At 36.9% G+C, this 22034-nt stretch overlaps 1 protein-coding gene across 6 annotated transcripts in view; it reads left to right on the forward strand.

The window, feature by feature from the left end:
• Positions 1-21362, forward strand: part of POLQ (DNA polymerase theta) — a 123058-nt gene extending 101696 nt beyond the window's left edge. For 3 of the 6 annotated variants that reach the window (XM_024245112.3, XM_054551423.2, XM_054551425.2), the window contains 5 exons: positions 4094-4205; positions 13349-13473; positions 17313-17466; positions 20565-20683; positions 21189-21362. In XM_024245112.3, the coding sequence (XP_024100880.3) occupies positions 4094-4205; positions 13349-13473; positions 17313-17466; positions 20565-20683; positions 21189-21302 (624 nt within the window). In that variant the 3' untranslated portion in view covers positions 21303-21362. Of the gene's footprint in view, positions 1-4093; positions 4206-13348; positions 13474-17312; positions 17467-20564; positions 20684-21188 lie in introns of those variants that run through there. The other 3 variants (XM_002813240.6, XM_054551424.2, XR_008523573.2) reach the window with 3 other exon arrangements.
• The last annotated feature ends 672 nt before the right edge of the window (positions 21363-22034 follow it).

Consider the following 22034-nt stretch of genomic DNA (forward strand, 5'->3'; position numbering starts at 1 on the left):
TTTCTTAGGAGTTTTTTGTTTGTATTTAAGTGAATTAAATTCTGCAGTTGTGGCATTTTAGGTGGCTACGAGGTGAGGAGGATATTTTTTTCCAGTTAAGTCTTTGTCATAACGTCACAAAGACTACTCTTTCTACGCTTCAAGTCTTCTTCAAAGGCAAGAAGAGGGATGTTTGTTTTTTTTTTTTTTTTTTTTTTTTTTTTTTTTCAGAGAGAGAAATAAACTTTTATTGTGTTAAGCCATTTTAGACCTTGGGATTTGTTATAGCAGCTAGCATTACTTACCCTAAATAATAAAAAAATGGTTTTTGAAATCAAGGTAAAAGATGGTGGTGTTATTAGCAGGCCTAAATGCATAAAACTCTCTTTTTTACTAGTTCAATTGGATTTGAATTGAGATATCAAAATTGATACTCTTATTGCTATAGCATACAATAGCCAGAAAAACTAGCTGGTATCCAGTCAGCTGTTCATTGTGCTATTTTATCATGTTCAACAACTGGTTTGTCTGATATTTAAGTTAAATTAACAGGTATTTAAATTCAAGAGACTATTTGGTAACATAAAATAAATTTTCTTTTTTTTTTTTTTTTTTCTTTTATTATTATTATTATTATTATTATTATACTTTAGGTTTTATGGTACATGTGCGCAATGTGCAGGTAAGTTACATATGTATACATGTGCCATGCTGGTGCGCTGCACCCACCAACTCGTCATCTAGCATTAGGTATATCTCCCAATGCTATCCCTCCCCCCTCCCCCCACCCCACAACAGTCCCCAGAGTGTGATGTTCCCCTTCCTGTGTCCATGTGTTCTCATTGTTCAATTCCCACCTATGAGTGAGAATATGCGGTGTTTGGTTTTTTGTTCTTGCGATAGTTTACTGAGAATGATGATTTCCAATTTCATCCATGTCCCTACAAAGGACGTGAACTCATCATTTTTTATGGCTGCATAGTATTCCATGGTGTATATGTGCCACATTTTCTTAATCCAGTCTATCATTGTTGGACATTTGGGTTGGTTCCAAGTCTTTGCTATTGTGAATAATGCCGCAATAAACATACGTGTGCATGTGTCTTTATAGCAGCATGATTTATAGTCCTTTGGGTATATACCCAGTAATGGGATGGCTGGGTCGAATGGAATTTCTAGTTCTAGATCCCTGAGGAATCGCCACACTGACTTCCACAAGGGTTGAACTAGTTTACAGTCCCACCAACAGTGTAAAAGTGTTCCTATTTCTCCACATCCTCTCCAGCACCTGTTGTTTCCTGACTTTTTAATGATTGCCATTCTAACTGGTGTGAGATGGTATCTCATTGTGGTTTTGATTTGCATTTCTCTGATGGCCAGTGATGGTGAGCATTTTTTCATGTGTTTTTTGGCTGCATAAATGTCTTCTTTTGAGAAGTGTCTGTTCATGTCCTTCGCCCACTTTTTGATGGGGTTGTTTGTTTTTTTCTTGTAAATTTGTTGGAGTTCATTGTAGATTCCCTAACATCACAATTAAAAGAACTAGAAAAGCAAGAGCAAACACATTCAAAAGCTAGCAGAAGGCAAGAAATAACTAAAATCAGAGCAGAACTGAAGGAAATAGAGACACAAAAAACCCTTCAAAAAATAAATGAATCCAGGAGCTGGTTTTTTGAAAGGATCAACAAAATTGATAGACCGCTAGCAAGATTAATAAAGAAAAAAAGAGAGAAGAATCAAATAGATGCAATAAAAAATGATAAAGGGGATATCACCACCGATCCCACAGAAATACAAACTACCATCAGAGAATATTACAAACACCTCTATGCAAATAAACTAGAAAATCTAGAAGAAATGGATAAATTCCTCGACACATACACCCTCCCAAGACTAAACCAGGAAGAAGTTGAATCTCTGAATAGACCAATAACAGGAGCTGAAATTGTGGCAATAATCAATAGCTTACCAACCAAAAAAAGTCCAGGTCCAGATGGATTCACAGCCGAATTCTACCAGAGGTACAAGGAGGAGCTGGTACCATTCCTTCTGAAACTATTCCAATCAATAGAAAAAGAGGGAATCCTCCCTAATTCATTTTATGAGGCCAGCGTCATCCTGATACCAAAGCCTGGCAGAGACACAACAAAAAAAGAGAATTTTAGACCAATATCCTTGATGAACATTGATGCAAAAATCCTCAATAAAATACTGGCAAACAGAATCCAGCAGCACATCAAAAAGCTTATCCACCATGATCAAGTGGGCTTCATCCCTGGGATGCAAGGCTGGTTCAATATACGCAAATCAATAAATGTAATCCAGCATATAAACAGAACGAAAGACAAAAACCACATGATTATCTCAATAGATGCAGAAAAGGCCTTTGACAAAATTCAACAATCCTTCATGCTAAAAACTCTCAATAAATTAGGAATTGATGGGACGTATCTCAAAATAATAAGAGCTATTTATGACAAACCCACAGCCAATATCATACTGAATGGGCAAAAACTGGAAGCATTCCCTTTGAAAACTGGCACAAGACAGGGATGCCCTCTCTCGCCACTTCTATTCAACATAGTGTTGGAAGTTCTGGCCAGGGCAATTAGGCAGGAGAAGGAAATCAAGGGTATTCAATTAGGAAAAGAGGAAATCAAATTGTCCCTGTTTGCAGATGACATGATAGTATATCTAGAAAACCCCATTGTCTCAGCCCAAAATCTCCTTAAGCTGATAAGCAACTTCAGCAAAGTCTCAGGATACAAAATCAACGTGCAAAAATCACAAGCATTCTTATACATCAATAACAGACAAACAGAGAGCCAAATCATGAGTGAACTCCCATTCACAATTGCTTCAAAGAGAATAAAATACCTAGGAATCCAACTTACAAGGGATGTGAAAGACCTCTTCAAGGAGAACTACAAACCACTGCTCAAGGAAATAAAAGAGGATACAAACAAATGGAAGAACATTCCATGCTCATGGGTAGGAAGAATCAATATCATGAAAATGGCCATCCTTCCCAAGGTAATTTACAGATTCAATGCCATCCCCATCAAGCTACCAATGACTTTCTTCTCAGAATTGGAAAAAACTACTTTAAAGTTCATATGGAACCAAAAAAGAGCCCGCATCGCCAAGTCAATCCTAAGCCAAAAGAACAAAGCTGGAGGCATCACACTACCTGACTTCAAACTATACTACAAGGCTACAGTAACCAAAACAGCATGGTACTGGTACCAAAACAGAGATATAGATCAATGGAACAGAACAGAGCCGTCAGAAATAATGCCACATATCTACAAGTATCTGATCTTTGACAAACCTGACAAAAACAAGAAATGGGGAAAGGATTGCCTATTTAATAAATGGTGCTGGGAAAACTGGCTAGCCATATGTAGGAAGCTGAAACTGGATCCCTTCCTTACACCTTATACAAAAATCAATTCAAGATGGATTAAAGACTTAAATGTTAGACCTAAAACCATAAAAACCCTAGAAGAAAACCTAGGCATTACCATTCAGGACATAGGCATGGGCAAGGACTTCATGTCTAAAACACCAAAAGCAATGGCAACAAAAGCCAAAATTGACAAATGGGATCTAATTAAACTCAAGAGCTTCTGCACAGCAAAAGAAACCACCATCAGAGTGAACAGGCAACCTACAAAATGGGAGAAAATTTTCGCAACCTACTCATCTGACAAAGGGCTAATATCCAGAAGAGGGATGTTTGTAATGCTTCTCTTCCCTGACTCCTAGGCACTTGAAGTGGAAGTTAATGAAGTTCTGTGAGGAGTAAAAAGTTGCTATAAAGACTGCTGGATAAAGGACAAATAGTCAAAAATAAATTTTTCCTTAGATCACACATACGTATTCATTCATACTCCCTCCTGCCCTCCTCTCTCTCTCTCAAAAAGTAATGCTGAAAGGCAGAAAAGATGTTTGCTGGATATCAGTCTCTGTGGATCTAACCCACCAAAAGCAATCTAATCATTTTTTCACTCACTATGAAATAAAAAGTTTGCCAAAATTCCCATCCTAATGAACCCTTTTATTTGCATTTTATGTACTTATAACCTTTATTTGTTGGATGACTCCCTTTCAGATTTGCTATGGGATCATTTATGGAATGGGAGCTAAATCTTTGGGAGAGCAGATGGGCATTAAAGAAAATGATGCTGCATGCTATATTGACTCCTTCAAATCCAGATACACAGGTAATTTATCTTCTAGATAGTATTCTTTTCAACCATCTTACCATATTATATTTTTAAAAATTTGTGTAATGGAATTTTCTTTTGAAATATCTATTAGTCAGAAGTTTTCATCAGGCATTGTTAAGGGTAAATAATATTAACCTTATAATCACTTACTACGATGTAATAATGTTATTTCATATTTTTCATTAAAGTAGGAACGGAATAGTAAAATGTAGTTGATGTAAATCTACTGTGTCATTGTGAACAACCCATAAAATCTAGGAGTTGACTTGCGCTTTGGTTTAGATAGCTGTAGTTTGAAACAGTAAACTATTGAGTATATATACTAGGAACTCTGATAATTGCTGATTAAATATATGAGGAATTCTGAGAACAATTGCTGTTATAGAGCAGTTTGAGTATTGTCTTAAATGATCTTTTTTGCCTGTTTGTTGTGGTATAATTTACGTATAATAATTAGATTCACCCTGAAAACGGTATATAGTTCTGTGAATTTTGACAAATGCATATGGTCATAAAATTTACACCACAACCAAGATATAGAACCATTACTCTATCATCCCAAAAAGTTCTTTTATGCTCTTTTTAAATCAACCCTGTCCCTTATCCCCATTGGTACTGAAGCAAACAATACAGTACTGGGCATGGTGGCTCACGTCTGTAATCCCAGCACTTTGGGAGGCCGAGGTGGGCAGATCACGAGGTCAAGAGATCGAGACCATCTTGGCCAACATGGTGAAACCCCATCTCTACCAAAAATACAAAAATTACCTGGGCGTGGTGGCATGCACCTGCAAGCCCCAGCTACTCGGAGGCTGAGGCAGGAGAATTGCTTGAACCTGGGAGGCGGAGGTGCAGTGAGCCGAGATCGCACCATTGCACTCCAGCCTGGGGGTCAAGAATGAAACTCCATCCCCAAAAATAAAATAAAATAAGAAATGAGAAGAATCAAGCAGAAATTCTGAAGTAGGAAAATACAATTGATATACTGAAGAGTATCAGAGTCTCTTAATATAGCAGAATTATTCAAGCAGAAGAATTACTGAGTTTGAAGACAGGCTATTTGGAAATTCACAGAGGAGACAAAAAACTATTAAAAAGGATGAAGCACACCTGTAATATCAGAAAATAGCTTCAAAAGGGCAAATCTAAGAGTTACTGGCCTTAAGGAGGAGTAGAGAAGGAGATAGGAGTAGACAGTGTATTCAGAGGGATAATAAAGAACTTTCCAAACCTAGGGAAAGATATCAATATTCAAGTAAAAGAAAGTTATAGAACAGATTTAACCCAAAGAAGACTGCCTCAAGACATGTAACAATCAAACTCCCAAAGGTCAAGGATAAAGAAAGGATCCTAAAAGCAGCAATAGAAAATAATCAAATAATATACAATGGAGCTTCAATATGTCTGGCAGCAGAGTTTTTAGTGGCATGAAGTGCCGAAGGAAAAACAGCTTTTACCCTGGAATAATATATCAGGCAAAAATACTAATATCCTTCAAACATGAAGGAGAAATAAAGACTTTCTCAGACAAATGAAAGCTGAGGGATTTCATCAACACCAGAGTTGTCCTACAAGAAATGCCAAAAAGAGTTCTACAATTAGAAAGAAAAGGATGTTAATGAGCAATAACAAATCATCTAAAGGTACAGAACTCACTGGTAATATTAAGTACGCAGAGAGACACAGACTATTATAACATTGTAATTGTGATATATAAACTATTATCTTAAATAGAAAGATAAAAATATTAATCAAAAATAACTGTAACAGCCTTTCAAGACATTGGCAGTATAATACGATATAAATATAAACAACAAAAAAGTTAAAACGTGGGCCAGGCACGGTGGGTCACACCTGTAATCCCAGCAATTTGGGAGGCAGAGACAGGCAGATCACCTGAGGTCAGGAGTTCAAGGCCAACACGGTGAAACCCCATCTCTACAAAAAAATACAAAAATTAACCTGACATGGTGGTAGGTGCCTGTAATCCTAGCTACTTGGGAGGCTGAGGTGAAAGAATCACTTGAACCCGGGAGGCGGAGGTTGCAGTGAGCCAAGATTGCACCATTGCACTCCAGCCTGGGAGACAGGGTGAGACTCTTTCTCAAAAAAAAAAAAAAAAAAAAGGGTTATAAGACATTATTTGCAAGTCTCATGGTAACCTCAAATAAAAAAACATACAACAGATACACAAAAACTAAAAAGCAAGAAATTAAATCATACCACCAGAAAAAATCACCTTTATTAAAAGGAAGACAGGAATGAAGGAAAGAAGGAGGAAAAAAAACCACAAAACAACCAGTAAACAACAAAATGATGTTGTCCTTAACTGTCAATAATAACATTGCATGTAAATGAACTAAACTTTCCAATAAAAAGACATAGAGTGGCTGGATAGATTTTTTAAAAAAAGAAAAACAAGACCCAGTGATCTGTTGCCTACAAGAAACACATTTCACCTCTAAAGATATAGACTGAAAATAAAGGGACGGAAAAGAGATTCCATCCCAATAAAAACCAAAAAAGATCAAGAGTAGCTATACTATTTATCAGACAAAATAGATTTCAAGACAAAAACTATGGAAAGAGACAAGGTCATTATATAATGTCTTTTACATTATATAATACTCCTTTTGAGTCAGTTAAGCAAGAGAATATAAGAATTGTAATATGCACCCAGTATTGGAGCACCTGGACATATAAAACAAATATCATTAGAGCTAAAGAGAGAGAGAGAGCCCAATAATAATAACTGGAGATTTCAACACCCCTCTTTGAGCAGTGGACAGATATTCCAGACAGAAAATCAACAAAGAAATTATACTAAATCTGCACTATAGACCAAATGGACCTAATAGATATTTACAGAACATTTCATTTAATGGCCACACAATACACATTCTTCTCCTCAGCACATGGATTATTCTCTAGGATAGACTATATGTTAGATAACAAAACAAGTTTTAAAATATTCAAAAAGTTAATATCAAGTATCTACTCTGACCACAATGGAATAAAACTAGAAATCACTAACAAGGAATTTTGGAAACTATACAAACATGGAAATTAAACAATATGCTCTTGAGTGACCAGTGAGTCAATTAAAAAATTAAGAAAGAAAATTTAAAATTTCTTGAAACAAATGACAATGGAAATACAACACACCAACACCTATGAGATACAGCAAAAGCAGTGCTAAGAAGGAAGTTTATAGCTATAAGTGCCTACATTAAAAAAAAAAAAGAAGAAAAACTTCAAATAACCTAAAATGCATCTTAAAGAACTAGAAAAATAAGAGCAAGGCAAATCCAAAATTAGTAGAGGAAAAGAAATAATAAAGATCAGAGCAAAAGTAAAGAATGAAATTGAAACAAAGAATACAAAAAAACAACAAAACAAAAAGTTGGTTATTGGTTTTTTTTTTTTTGAGATGGAGTCTTGCTCTGTCACCCAAGCTGGTGGGCAGTGGCGTGATCTTGGCTCACTGCAACATCCGCCTCCTAGGTTCAAGCAATTTTCCTGTCTCAGCCTCCCAAGTAGCTGGGATTACAGGTATGCGCCACCATGCCTGGCTAGTTTTTGTATTTTTAGTAGAGACAGCGTTTTGCCATGTTGGCCAGGTTGGTCATGAACTCCTGGCCTCAAGTGATCTGCCCATCTTGGCCTCCCAAAGTGCTGGGATTACAGGCTTGAGCCACTGCACCTGGCCTGAAAATAAGTTGGTTTTTTGAAAACATAAAATTGACACACCTTTAGCCAGACTAAGAAAAAAGGAGAAGATCCAAATCAATAAAATCAGAAATGAAAAAGGAGACAGCACAATGAATACTCCGGAAATTCAAAGGATCATTAGTGGCTACTGAGCAGCTATATGCCAGTAATTTGGAAAATCTAGAAGAAATGGGTAAATTCCTAGACATATGCAACCTGCCAAGATTGAACCATGAAGAAATCTAAAACCTGACGAGTCTAAGAACAAATAATGAGATCGAAGCCATAATAAAAAGTCTTCCACAAAGAAAAGCCTGGGGCTCAATGGCTTCCCTGCTGAATTCTACCAACAATTTAAATAACTAATACCAATCCTACTGAAACTGTTCTGGAAAATAGGGGAGGAGAGAACACTTCCAAACTCATTCTGTGAGGCCAGTATTACCCTAATACCAAAACCAGACAAAGACATAGCGAAACAAAAAAATAAAACCTACCTACTGGCCAATATTTCTGATGAAAATTGATGCAAACATCCTCAACAAAATAGTAGCAAATGGAATTCAACAACGTATTAGAAAGATCATTCATCATAACCAACCTGGGATGCAAGGATGGTTCAACATATGGAAATCTATCAATGTGATACATCATATCAACAGAATGAAGAATAAAAACAGTATCATTTCAATTGATGCTGAAAAGGCATTTGATAAAATTCAACATTCCTTCATCATGAAAACCCTCAAAAAACTGGGTTTACAAGAAACATGCCTCTACATAATAAAAACCATGTATGATAGACCCACAGCTAGTGTCACACTGAATGGGGAAAAAATGAAAGCCTTTTCTCTAAGACCTGGAACACGACAAGGATGCCCACTTTTGCTTTCATCACTGTTATTCAACATAGTACTGGAAGTCCTAGCTCGAGCAATCAGATAAGAGAAAGAAATAAAGGACATCCACATTGGAAAGGAAGAGGTCAAATTCTCCTTGTTTGTAGAAGATACAATCTTATATATCGAAAAACCTAATGACTCCATCAAAAAACTATTAGAACAGACAAACAAATTCCTTAGTACAGTTGCAGGATACAAGGTCAACATACAAACATCAGTAGCATTTGTATATGCCAGGAGCAAACAATCTGAAAAAGAAATCAGGAAAGTAATCTCATTTATAATAGCTACAAATAAAATTAAACACTTAGGAATTAGCCAAAGAAGTGAAAGATCTATGTAAGGAAAACTTATAAAATACTGATACTAGAAATTGCAGAGGACACAAAAATATGAAAAAATATTCCATGTTCATAGATTGGAAGAATCAATATTGTTAAAATGTTCATACTCCCCAAATCAATCAACAGATTTAATGCATTCCCTATCAAAATACCAATGACATTCCTCACTCTTCACAGAAATTTAAAAAAAAAAAAGTACTACAATTTACATGGAACCACAAAAGACCTAGAATAGCCAAAGCTATCCTGTGCAAAAAGAACAAAACTGGAGAAATCACATTACCTGACTTCAAATTATGCTACAGACATATAGTAACCAAAATGACATGGTACTGGTATAAAACAGACACAAAGATCAATAGAACAGAATAGAGAACCCAGAAAGAAACCCACACATCTACAGTGAACTCATTTTCAATAAAGGTACCAAGAACATATATTGGGGAAAAGACAGTCTCTTCAATAAATGGTGTGGGGACAACTGGATATGCAGAAGAATGAAACTGGACCCCTATCTCTCTATATATACAAAATAAAATCAAAATGGATTAAAAACTTTAAGACCTCGAATTGTGAAACTATTACAAGAAAACATGGGGGAAACTCTCCAGTATGTCAGTCTGGGCAAAGATTTCTTAAGCAATACTCACAAGTGCAGGCAACCACAGCAAAAATAGACAAATGAGATCACATCAGGTTTAAAAAAAACTGCATAGCAAAGGAAACAACCAACAAAGTGAAGAGACAGCCCACAGAATGGGAGAAAATATTTGCAGATACCCATTTGACAAGAGATTAATAAGCAGAATATATGAGGAGCTCAAATAACTCTGTAGAAAAAAAAATCTGATTTTAAAATGGACAAAAGCTCTGAATAGACATTTTTCAAATAAAGACATACAAATGGCAAACAGGTTTATGAAAAGATGCTCAACATCATTGATCATCAGAGAAATACAAATTAGAACTAGAATGTGATATCATCTCACACCAGTTAAAATGGCTTTTATCCAAAAGACAGGTGATAACAAATGCAGGTGAAGATGTAGAGAAAAAGGAACCATCATTCAATTTTGGTGGGAATGTAAATTAGTACAACTACTGTGGAGAACAGTTTGGAGGTTTCTCAAAAAACTAAAAATAGGCTGGGCGTGGTGGCTCACGCCTGTAATTCCAACACTCTGGGAGGCTGAGGCGGGTGGATCACAAGGTCAGGAGTTTGAGACCAGCCTGGCCAATATGGTGAAACCCTATCTCTACTAAATATACAAAAATTAGCCAGGCATGGTAGTGGGCACCTGTATCCCAACCACTTGGGAGGCTAAGGCAGGAGAATCGCTTGAACCGGGAGGCAGAGGTTGCAATGAGCTGAGGTCGTGCCACTGCACTCCAGCCTGGGCAACAGAGTGAGACTCCATCTCAAAAACAAAACAAACCAAAACAAAAAACTAAAAATAAAGCTATCATATGATCCAGCAATCACACTGCTAGGTACATACCCCAAAGAAAGGAAATCTGTGTACTGAAAAGATATCTGCATACACTCCCATGTTTATTGCAGCACTATTCACGATAGCCAGGATTTGGAAGCATCCTCAGTGTCCATCAGCAGATGAATGGATAAAGAAAATGTACATGTACACAATGGAGTACTATCCAGCCATAGAAAAGAAAGATCTTGTCATTTGCAACAACATGGATGGAACTGGAGGTCATTATGTTAAGTGAAATAAGCCAGGCACAGAAAGACAAACTTCACATGTTCTCAGTTATTTGTCACTCAGCTAAAAATTAAAGCAATTGAACTCATGGAGATAGAGAGTAGAGTAATGGTTACCGGAAGCTGGGAAGGGTATTGGGGTTAGGGGGTATTGTTAATAGGTACAAAGAAATAGTTAGAATGACTAAGAACTAGTATTTGCTAGCACAACAGGGTGACTATAGTTAATAATAATTAATTGTACATTTAAAGATGACTAAAAGAGTATAACTGGAATGTTTACAACACAAATGATAAATGCTTGAGATGATGAGTACTCCATTTTCCCTCATGTGATTATTATGCATTGCATGCCTGTATCATAATATCTCATGTACCCCATAAATATGTACACCTACTATGTACCCACAAAAATTAAAAATTTATGAAAAATGTAAAAGCAGGGTACAAACTGGGAAGAAATATTTGCAGTACTTCCATCGAACAAAGGATGTATATCCAGAATATATGAAGAACTTTTACCATTCAATGCTCAGAAGCTACACAGTCCGATAAATTAAAGGTCAAAAGATTTGAAGACACACTTTACCAAAGATATGAATGACCACATTAAACATTGTCATTATTTGTCATCAAGCAAAAGCAAATTGAGATGCCAAAAACAAAGAGATGTCATTACAAAAACACTAGAATGGCCAATATTAAAAACACCGTCTTTTACATTGTTCATTTTTTTGTAAAATGGTAAAACTACTTTGGAGAACAATATGGCTCTTTTGTATAAAGTTAAACATCCATTTAACTATATAACCCTGCAATTCTACTATCAGGTATTTGTGCAAGAAAAATGAAAGCATGTCCAAAGGAAGGCTCGTATGTGAATATTATAGCAGCTTTATTCACAACAGCCAGATACTGAGAACAGGCCACATGTCTATCAACAGGAAAATGTATAAACAAATTTTGTTATACCTCCACAACAGAATAGTATAGATCAAGGAATAGTAATTAAATATTGATATTCAGTACAATATTGATGATTCTTAAAAATGTTTTTCTTAGCAAAAGAAGGCAGACACAAATGAGCATATACAGTGTCATTCAATTTGTATGGTATTCATGAACATGAAAAACTTAAGAGTATCATAAAGCAGATGAGTGAGTGTCTGAGGGTGATCATGGGGCCTGACTGTATAGGGAGATGAACATGTTTCGTATCTTGTAGTAGTAGCTGCAGGGGTGTGTATATTTGTTCAGATGCCTCAAGCTGTTTAAAGTGAGTGCATTTTGTTGCATGTAAATTATACCTCAGCACTGATTTTTTTTTAAAGTAGCTCTTTCAATTTGAGTATTTGGAGGTCTCCTATAGGAGTTTGGTAAGAGATTTTGTAGAGGTGCAGCCTCTTAAATCTCACCCTTTTCTTTCCTCTTTACCCAAAAATATCACAGTAATTCTTAAACAGAAAAAGATGAGAGTCCAGTGGCTTTTGGAAATTCCCATGCTATTGATTACATATCACCAACAGCAAAGGATTCATCCTGGAGATGCTTAAGACATAATGACTGACCCAGATTGCAAAGGATGAATGCTGGTCTAGGAAATAGGAATATGTTTGAAAACTACACTACACATAGTTTTTTTTAATTTTAAGAAGTGGGTCATGTTTATTCCTAGTGAAATATTTGTCGTAACTCATGCATTAATTTCAGCAAGGTCCTACTTTGGATCATAGTGTAGATGGTAACAAGGAGCTATTGAAATGTTTTAAACCTAGGAATGATAAGATGAAAGAGTAAAAGGGGATTCACACAATCAACAGACACTTGTGAAAAGTGATGTGGAATAGTCTTAAGATCCTGGAATAAAGACACCTAGATATCTGCCCCGTTCTGGAATTTTTAGTTTTATGTTTTGTTTTTGTTGTTGTTACTCAAAAAACAAAGGCCATGTAGTGGCTCACACCTGTAATCCTAGCACTTTGGGAGGCCGAGGTGGGCAGATCGCTTGAGCTCAGATGTTTGAGACCAGCCTGGGCCATATTACGAAACCTCATCTCTACAAAAAATACAAAAATTATCCTGGCATCGTGACGCGGTGCCTGTAGTTCTACCTATGCAGGAGGCTGAGGTGGGAGGATCTCCTGAGCTTGGGGAGATCCAGGCTGCAGTGAACCATGATAGCACCACTGCACTCCCACCTGGGTGACAGAGTGAGTGAGATCCTGTCTCAAAAACAAAAAAACCCAAAGAGTTAGAGTATTTCATTTCTAAAGTCTCTTTTATTTCTAACTTTTTGAGTCTAGAAAAAGTGAATGAAAGTTTGTATGCCTGATTTGACGATATGATATTAATGTTAAGAATCATCGTGGGGTTTTGGTATATTTTGCTATATTTAAGCCAGTGAATGAAGTGAAGGATAGACTTTGGTTCTAATTAATTATTTCTGTATTTTCTTTATAGGGATTAATCAATTCATGACAGAGACAGTGAAGAATTGTAAAAGAGACGGGTTTGTTCAGACCATTTTGGGAAGGCGTAGATATTTGCCAGGAATCAAAGACAACAACCCTTATCGTAAAGCTCATGTATGTTGAAATTTTATAGGAATTTTAACTTAACATTTCAATGACATGTACTTTTTCAGCAGAATAAATACTACAAATATCCGTTTTAGGGATTACTGGCATATTAATTGGATTTTCTGTATAGACAAGATCAACCATTGGTTTCATTAAGGACTTTGAAGTGATGGCACATGCCAGTATTTGCTGAACAGAGTCTGGGGGATTAATGTAAACATGTGTTTACTTAATAATACTTTAAACATGTTCTGTTGCCAGTAAACCAATTATTTATTAGCTTAGATAATAAGTTGTAAATGAACTTAATTTTTACATTTGCTAATTATTCTTTGTTTCCTATACAATATACTAATTTATCATATCATACCAATTTGCTAACATTCCTCAGAGATTAGCCAGTCATTAAATTTTGATTAATTTTTGGTTCATTCTACTTGTTTGCTTATTTTAAAAGCACTATCTGGCCAGGTACAGTGGCTCATGCCTGTAGTCCCAGCACTTTGGAAGGCTGAGGCAGGAGGATTGCTTGAGCCCAGGAGTTTGAGACCAGCTTGGGCAACATAGTGAGACCCCCTATGTCTATAAAAATAAATAAATTAACTGAGTGAGGTAGTGCAATGCCTGTAGTCTTAGCTACTTGGGAGGCTGAGGTGGGAGGATTGCTTGAGCCCAGGAATTGGAGGCTGCAGTGAGCCATGATTGAACCACTGTATTCCAGCCTAGGTGGCAGAATGAGACCCTATGTTTAATTAAAAAAAAAAAAAAAAAAAGTGCTATCTCATTAGAGATTATTAAGATATCCCAAATAGTGAATAAGGCTATTTTTAACGGCATTTAAAAGACTTATTGATATTTGCTCAAATTATGTTTAAGTCTCTTTCTGAATTCATTGGGATTCATGAAAGTATTCTGCATATCTAAGTATTTAAGCTTCTAGTATAGTTCATATCTTCCATTTTAACTAGATGTTTTTTGCCCTTCACCCATGACTTTGTGTTTTAGTGCTCATTAGACATTGTATGTAATGAAAATACCCCGCTAAACTTCTGTCTGGAGCTCAAAGCCTTCAGAGCATTAATGCTTTCAGGGACTGTGGAAGAATAGTTGGCTTTTTGTTACTGCTTTACTCTCTAGCCTCCCATATATCCACATGCAAATATCAGGTATTTATCAGGCTTTTACCATATATCTAAGTGAACTAGTAACTTTAGTTGATGGACTAGGAAACTTAAGTTTTCAGTCTTGGAAGAGATAATGCAAACAAAAAAAAATATATGAAAACATCATTGATATACTTATTTAGGTTTCAGGGAGAAGGAAAGACTTAAACAGATTCTTGAAGGCTAAAGTTTAGGCTGTTGGGAATGAGAAAAAGACAATCACAAAAGGATAACTGAGTGAGGACTGGCTAGAAGCCAAACTGGTAGGAATGGAGAGTTTGAGTTGTCACGTAGGGGTAGATAATTTTCTCCTGGATAGATGGAGCCAGCTAGAACCTAGGAGACTAAAAGGCTTCTTCTAAATGACAGAAGGCTTTTAGTGGCAGGCTGAGAAATTTGGACTCGATCTAATAATATGAATTGATCATGTTTTCTGGAATTTACATGATAAAAAATGGAATATATAGTTATTAATATAAATGAATCATATAAGTTTGTGAAAATTAATATTATTGTACCTGAAGATGCAAGAGAGTAATAAGACTTTTTCATGCCAAATACTTCAGTGTTAAAGTTCTGATTCATTATGTTGCTGCTGAGGAAAAATATTCCAGCCCTCTGAATTAGGAATAGAGTAAACATAGCCAGGTTGTTTTTTGGTTTTGGTTTTGGTTTTTGCTTTTGTTCAAACTTTTGTTGTACTGAAAAATACATTCTCACACATAGAGAATGTAGATTTCACTAAATTATCACAGAGCTACACCTGTGTAACTACCACTCAGGGCAAGAAATAGAATACTGTCAGTGCCCCAGAAGCGCCCCTCATGCATCCTCCTAATCATCACCCATCACCTTCCCAGAAATAGCCACTGTTATAACTTCTAACACTATAGTTTTGTTTTGCATTTTTTTGAGCTCCATATACATCATATATGTATATTTTGTCTCTAGCTTCTATCAGAATTACATGGGTAAGTCATTCTTGTTGTTTCATGTAGAAATAGCTGTATACTCTTATATGAATATACCATAATTTATCTATTTTTCTCTTGATGAGAACTTGGGTTGTCAGTTTGAAGCTAAGCTGTTGTGTTTTTGAACATGCTTGTACAAGGTTCTTGGTGCACATATACATGCATTTATGTTTGGTAAAGACACAGTGGTGGGATTGCTGTGTATTTTCAACTTCAGTAGATAAAGCCAAATTGTTTTCTGTGGAGATTATAGCAGTTTGTCCTCCCATCAGAAGAGTATGTGAGTCCTCACTGCTCTGCATTCTTGTCGACACTTCCTATTAAGCTAATATAATTTTAGCTATTCTGGTGGGTATAAAGTAGTATCCTGTAGTTTTAATTTGTGTTTCCTTGGCTACTAGTGAGGTAACCTTAAAAATGAGCAACCTTACAAATGTGTATTAGCCATTTAGTTATTTTTTCATGGGTAAATACCTATTCTGGTTTTCTTTTTAATTTTTCTGTTGAGTTTTCTGCATTTTTTCTTATCAATTTGTAGGAACCTGTTACTGGTTACACGTGTAGAAAATATTCTCTCCCACATTGTGTCTGGCCTTTTCTCCCACTCATTAGTAATTTTAGGTGTGGAGAGAGGTTTTTGTTTTATTTTGTTTTTCTTAAAGACAGGGTCTCACTATGTTGCCCAGGCTGGTTTCAAACTCCTGGTCTCAACTGATCCTCTTGCCTTAGCCTCCTGAGTAGCTGAGATTACAGGCATTTAATATACTAGAAGTTGGGTATAGCTCAGATGACAGAGGACTAGAGAATACCTCTCATGTTACATTGACCCCCCTCCCTGGAGTAGATCTTTTTCATTTTCTGAGACATTTTGGGGCACCGGGAATGATATTCATGTATAGATTATACCTGGATATTAATCCAGACTCCCTTCTCTACTCTTCCAAGATGATTAATTTTAGTAGGCATGGTTCCCTGCCAAGAAGCACTTGGCAGCAGTCATTTCAAGGAAGTTGTAACTGAATACCCAGGGATCTAGGATGTGCATTTTCACTAGCGGCTAAGGATTTGCCTCAGCAGCCCATGAAAAGCTCTGATTCACATCAGAGGGCTCCATACCTGCAGGGCTCAAACTCTATATTAAAGACCAAGAGGCCATTGGTATAGAGGGTGTGCTTAGGACATTCCAACCCACCTCCCAAAGAACGATATTCTACTTATTTAGGATTAAGATTATTTTGAGGAGCAGATCTTTTAGAATAATATCTAGAACAGCTAGAACACTGATGAGCTAAATACATTCTAAGTGCAAAGTAGTTTTTGGATCCTAACTGAGTAGTCAAGATATCTAAGCTGAAGCAATCTGACCTTCTTATATATGTCTGGAACAGCTAGAACACTGATGAGCTAAATACATTCTAAGTGCAGAGTAGTTTTTGGATCCTAACTGAGTAGTCAAGATATCTAAGCTGAAGCAACCTGACCTTCTTATATTTTTGTCTGCCCTAATGTGGAAACCCCAGAATCTAGAGCCCTGGATCATGATAGTTGTTATTCTTAGGATGCAGCCTAATAGTTGGTGTTCTGGGTCACATCTCAGTCCAGCTTTCCAGTCTGGCTGCAGATGTGAGCACTGAACTGTGGACACTAAAGGAAAGTATGAAACCATGTTGGCATATCTGGTGGAGCACCTGTTAATTGTTTTTTCTAGGCTGAGCGTCAAGCTATCAACACAACAGTCCAAGGATCGGCAGCTGATATTGTCAAAATAGCCACAGTTAACATTCAGAAGCAATTAGAGACCTTCCACTCAACCTTCAAATCCCATGGTCATCGAGAGGGTATGCTCCAAAGTGACCGAACAGGTTTGTTCATAGATGAGGCCTGTGCTGTAACATGATGAGAATAATTGTATCAGAAATGTAAATGGGAAGTATTTTTTATTTTATTTCTCAACAGTTCTCAAATGTTTTGGTCTCACGATGTCTTTATACTATTAGAAATTATTAAGGATTTCAAAGAGCTCTTGTTTTTCTGGGTTATGTCTATATATTTACCATATTATAAATTAAAACAGGGAATTTTAAAACATTAGCATTTAAAGTAATTACAGACTCACCATATTTTGACATGTGACATATTTTTATGAAAATAACTACATCTTTTAAGAACTAAAGAAAATTCTTGATAGGTGGCTTTATTTTACATATGTGGAAATCTCTTTAATGTTTGGCTTAAGAGAACACAGCTGGCTGTTTGTATCTGCTTCTGTATTCAATCTGTTGTAATATCCCATGTCCTGTAACCCTCTTTGGGAAACTCTTTGTACAGTCTGGGATGATGCATGTCTCAATTTGTGGGAGACAGATGGGTTTCCCAGGATGTGGAATTTCACTTCTATACCAGGACAGTTGGCCACTTTGCTGCACTCTTATAAGAAAATGCAACTGAAAAAGGCAAATAGCCTCATAGTGTTATTATGAAAGTAATTTCGACTGCAGATTTGGGATCCTCTGTGGTCTTCAGACCATACTTTAAGAATATGCTGATATTCCTGTTTATGACCTGCAGTGTTCTCTGGTCTTAGAATATACTCTTCATCTCTTTATCACATATGTTCCTTTGCTGATATTGTTTTCTTGTTCTTACTTTCAGAATATTTTCCATGAGTTTTCCCTTTATTGCTTGGATAAATTATTTCTTGTACTAACAAGTACAGTGAAATTTTCTTTTTTTCTTCTGTCACATGTCCATATTTCTGCTTTAAATACTATTTCACTGTCACTGAGATTGTCAAACCATGACAGCAGACCTTATTTTTTTTTTTTTTTTTTGAGACAGAGTTTCACTCTGTCACCCAGGCTGGAGTGCAGTGGTATGATCTCAGCTCACTGCAACCTCTGCCTCCTGGGTTCAAGGGATTTTCCTACCTCAGCTTCCCGAGTAGCTGGGATTATGGGAATGTGCCACCATGCCTGGCTAATTTAAAATTTTTTTTTTTTTTTTTTTTAGTAGAGAGGGGGTTTCACCATGTTGTCCAGGCTGTTCTAGAACTCCTGACCTCAAGTGATCTGCCTGCCAAGTTTGGCTTCCCAAAGTGTTGGGATTACAAGCGTGAGCCATTGCGTCCAGCCAGGAGGCATGTTTTAAATTTTCCTGGGAAGAAATTAAGGTTTGGTGCATAGAGAGGAAGAAAAAGCTGCTAGAGATGGGTCAGAAAGGTCATGATTAGTTATTGAGGATGAGATTTGCTATTTCTGGAAGAGACATACATACAGGTTATAGATAATAATACAGCCAGTTATAACGTGTTCGCTTATGTACAAAGATACGTAGATACAAAAGTTTATTTTCTCATTAAGTGAGGATTATTAATTTTGTCATCAGTCCCCCTTGAAATATCTGAGGCCCCTCATTCATTTTGAGTGTGGGACTATGTGTATATATACACACACATACACATTTATATTTAATTGAGAGAGAATATATAATTAAACTTATTTGGGGAGTAATACTGTGCTGTGTGCTTTGGGGATTTAGAAGTAAAAGTTATCAATCTATGTTTAAATTTAAGGTCTATTTAAGAAAGGAGAGGAAGGTATGATACCTGACTGAAGTATTTGTATTAATTCCACACAGCAGAGTGATAAATGTCAAAATGAGGATACAGACAGTAATGACTTTAAGAGTCAGTGGAAGGCGATATGGCTCTGTCACTGAGGATGGCTTCATGGTGTCATGCCAGCTTAAAGTAGCACTGGGTCAGTAGGATGAAAGGAAGGTGAGCGTGAGGAAGCAGACCACATGGGGAACAAGAGCATCATGGCATTCTAGGTCAGAAGCCAGGTAGTCAAGGGAAATCAAGAGGGCAAAGGCATGGTCATCAGAAAGCAGAAAAGCTAGAGCATCCAGACAGTCAATGGTGTGAGCCAAGTGTGGCTTCATGGGGCAGATCAGATTTCAGCTGAACAGGTGAACAGAGGTACAGCCTTTGCAGTCCTAGTGTGGAAGCAGCTTGCTGCAGCCTCAGGTGCTTTTGTTTGCTTACTGTGTGAGAGCCACCTCTAAGCAAACTGGCACTGCAGATAGTGACAGTTGAAGAACTCTCTCCCTGAGGGAAGCACCAGATACTGAGGGAGATGGTACTCATGCTGGACCTGAAAGATAAGTAGGGAATTTGGACAACAGAAAGGAAGGTGACTGCTATGAGGTTTAAGCAAACAAGTAAAGGCAGTTCCAGTAAAGGTGTTCATGTTGAGCTTTATCTTTTTGGTCAGAAGGGCATAATCTGTACCACTAGGTCCAGCTAATGAGGAAATAGTAACTAAGTCTAGTATATATTTTGGAGTTATGGCTACTGGAAGGTATGGATTATCTCCACAGAAAAACGTACAGACATAGACTCTTACATATAACTGCAAGGGGTTTATGTACTCTCTGAAGTCCACTTTGGGAATCTAGATTTAGAATTACTTGTTTGGAGTGTGTACGGTTCAGTTGGGGAAGCACCAATTCTATCATGATGACACTTCTGGCCATAAAAAGACATGAGGGAGTGTCCCCCTTAAGAAACACTGCCTAACAATATTAGTTTGCTTTCTGGGGCAGGAATCAGGCCCCATACCTCCCTGGTGCTATTACTCAGATGGTGGTAGGGGGACTCCATGGATAGAGAAAATATTAGTTATTCGTGAGAAATAAGTTGGACTAGAGCTTGGAGCAGAGTTCCTCACACCCCATTGACTGAATTCTTTGGGAGACTCCTTCTTTCTGGGAGGAAGTTTGTGAGTTTATACCGGATACTTAGGGTAGGTAGCGACCAGCAAGTAGTTCTTTTCCTGATAGTTCTTAGTCTTGTGTGTTTTAATCTTCTCATTAAAATTTCTCAGAGTTACTCAATCTCTAAAAACATTCTTCTATGACTTAGCGACATGCTGATCAGTTTTGCTCCTTTTTCATGAAGTAGGATTGTCACAAAAGAGAAAACTGCAAGGGATGTTCTGCCCAATCAGAGGAGGCTTCTTCATCCTTCAACTCCATGATGAACTCCTATATGAAGTGGCAGAAGAAGATGTTGTTCAGGTATTTTTGCAATGCTTGTGTCCATTCCATAGGAAGCCAGGACACTGTATTGTCAGGCTGACAGCTTTGTTTTCTATGCATGAGGATTTTGGAACTCTACCCTAGCCCTGGGATGGCTGTATAAATGTTGAGTCCTTACAGGTAGAAAAGGAGCTAAGAGTGTTCCGTTTTGTACTAGTTCTTAGTAAGTGAAGAAATCGCCAATGCAAGATGTTTTTGTCTTGGAGGAATTAAACAAAAATTTGGAGTCTTTCCCTTAGGGTTTCTAAGCTCCAAGCATTCTAGCAAAAACTTTCAGAAATTCCTGCTCATCAGTGAAGAAGAGTTTGAGATGTCTTTTTATTTATTTATTTATTTTATTTTTTATTTTTTCTGATTTAGCATTTTAAGCACCATTGGGTGAAGAGCTCCAGTCTGGTTTATAACCTTCTCAGGGGATGGTTTGGGAAACATTCTTTGACTGGGCAGAGTTTGTTAACCTCATTTTTTTTTTTTTTTTCCTTAGGTAGCTCAGATTGTCAAGAATGAAATGGAAAGTGCTGTAAAACTGTCTGTGAAATTGAAAGTTAAAGTGAAAATAGGCGCCAGCTGGGGAGAGCTGAAGGACTTTGATGTGTAACTGTGCTGTTGATGAAGTCCTCCCAGGGAAGCCTGTGCAGATACAGTCACCTGGAAAGAACAGAGATTACCCTTTCACCTACCTCAGGAAAACAAACTTTCAAGTCTTGATAGACTAAGCCTAGTAATTTTATAGTGAGAGTTTCAAACTATATACCAGGGTCTATCTTTATAGCATCAAAAACTTCTGGGGTTATGGGGGAAGTAGAATACCAAGTACAATAGTTACATTCACTTTCAAAGAGCATCTATGAATTTGCCTTTTGTAATGTACTGTGGCTTTAAACATATTCAGAACAGATGCTTGAAATATGCACTTAGCACTTTGGCTCCACATCTGTCTGAGTAAACCATGGAGAAAATGAAGCCACTGCCTCTATTGACCCCGACAGGAGCCATAGGCAGATAAAGATTTGGTTTCACCCTAGTGGTGTTAGGCATTGTGTGTGACTTTTTTTCCTCTAATATCAATTTTAGAGTACTGAAATAGTATTTTAAAGTAGTATTGGCTAATAAATTATGAATTCTATAAAGTGGTAAGACTTGGTATGGTTGGAGTCTAGGAATGAATATTCATGAAATGTTTCTTATTGCTTTTCCTTCCCTAATTCATACAATGAATGTATTTGGAATACTTACATGTTATAAAATAAACTATACCTCTTCAAGAGGTATCCTGTTCTGTAAGATCAGATGTTTTTATTGCAGGTAAATATAATACTGCCAGAGACAG

The sequence above is a fragment of the Pongo abelii genome, chromosome 2, assembly GCF_028885655.2.
Source record: "Pongo abelii isolate AG06213 chromosome 2, NHGRI_mPonAbe1-v2.0_pri, whole genome shotgun sequence".
Lineage (NCBI taxonomy): Eukaryota > Metazoa > Chordata > Mammalia > Primates > Hominidae > Pongo > Pongo abelii.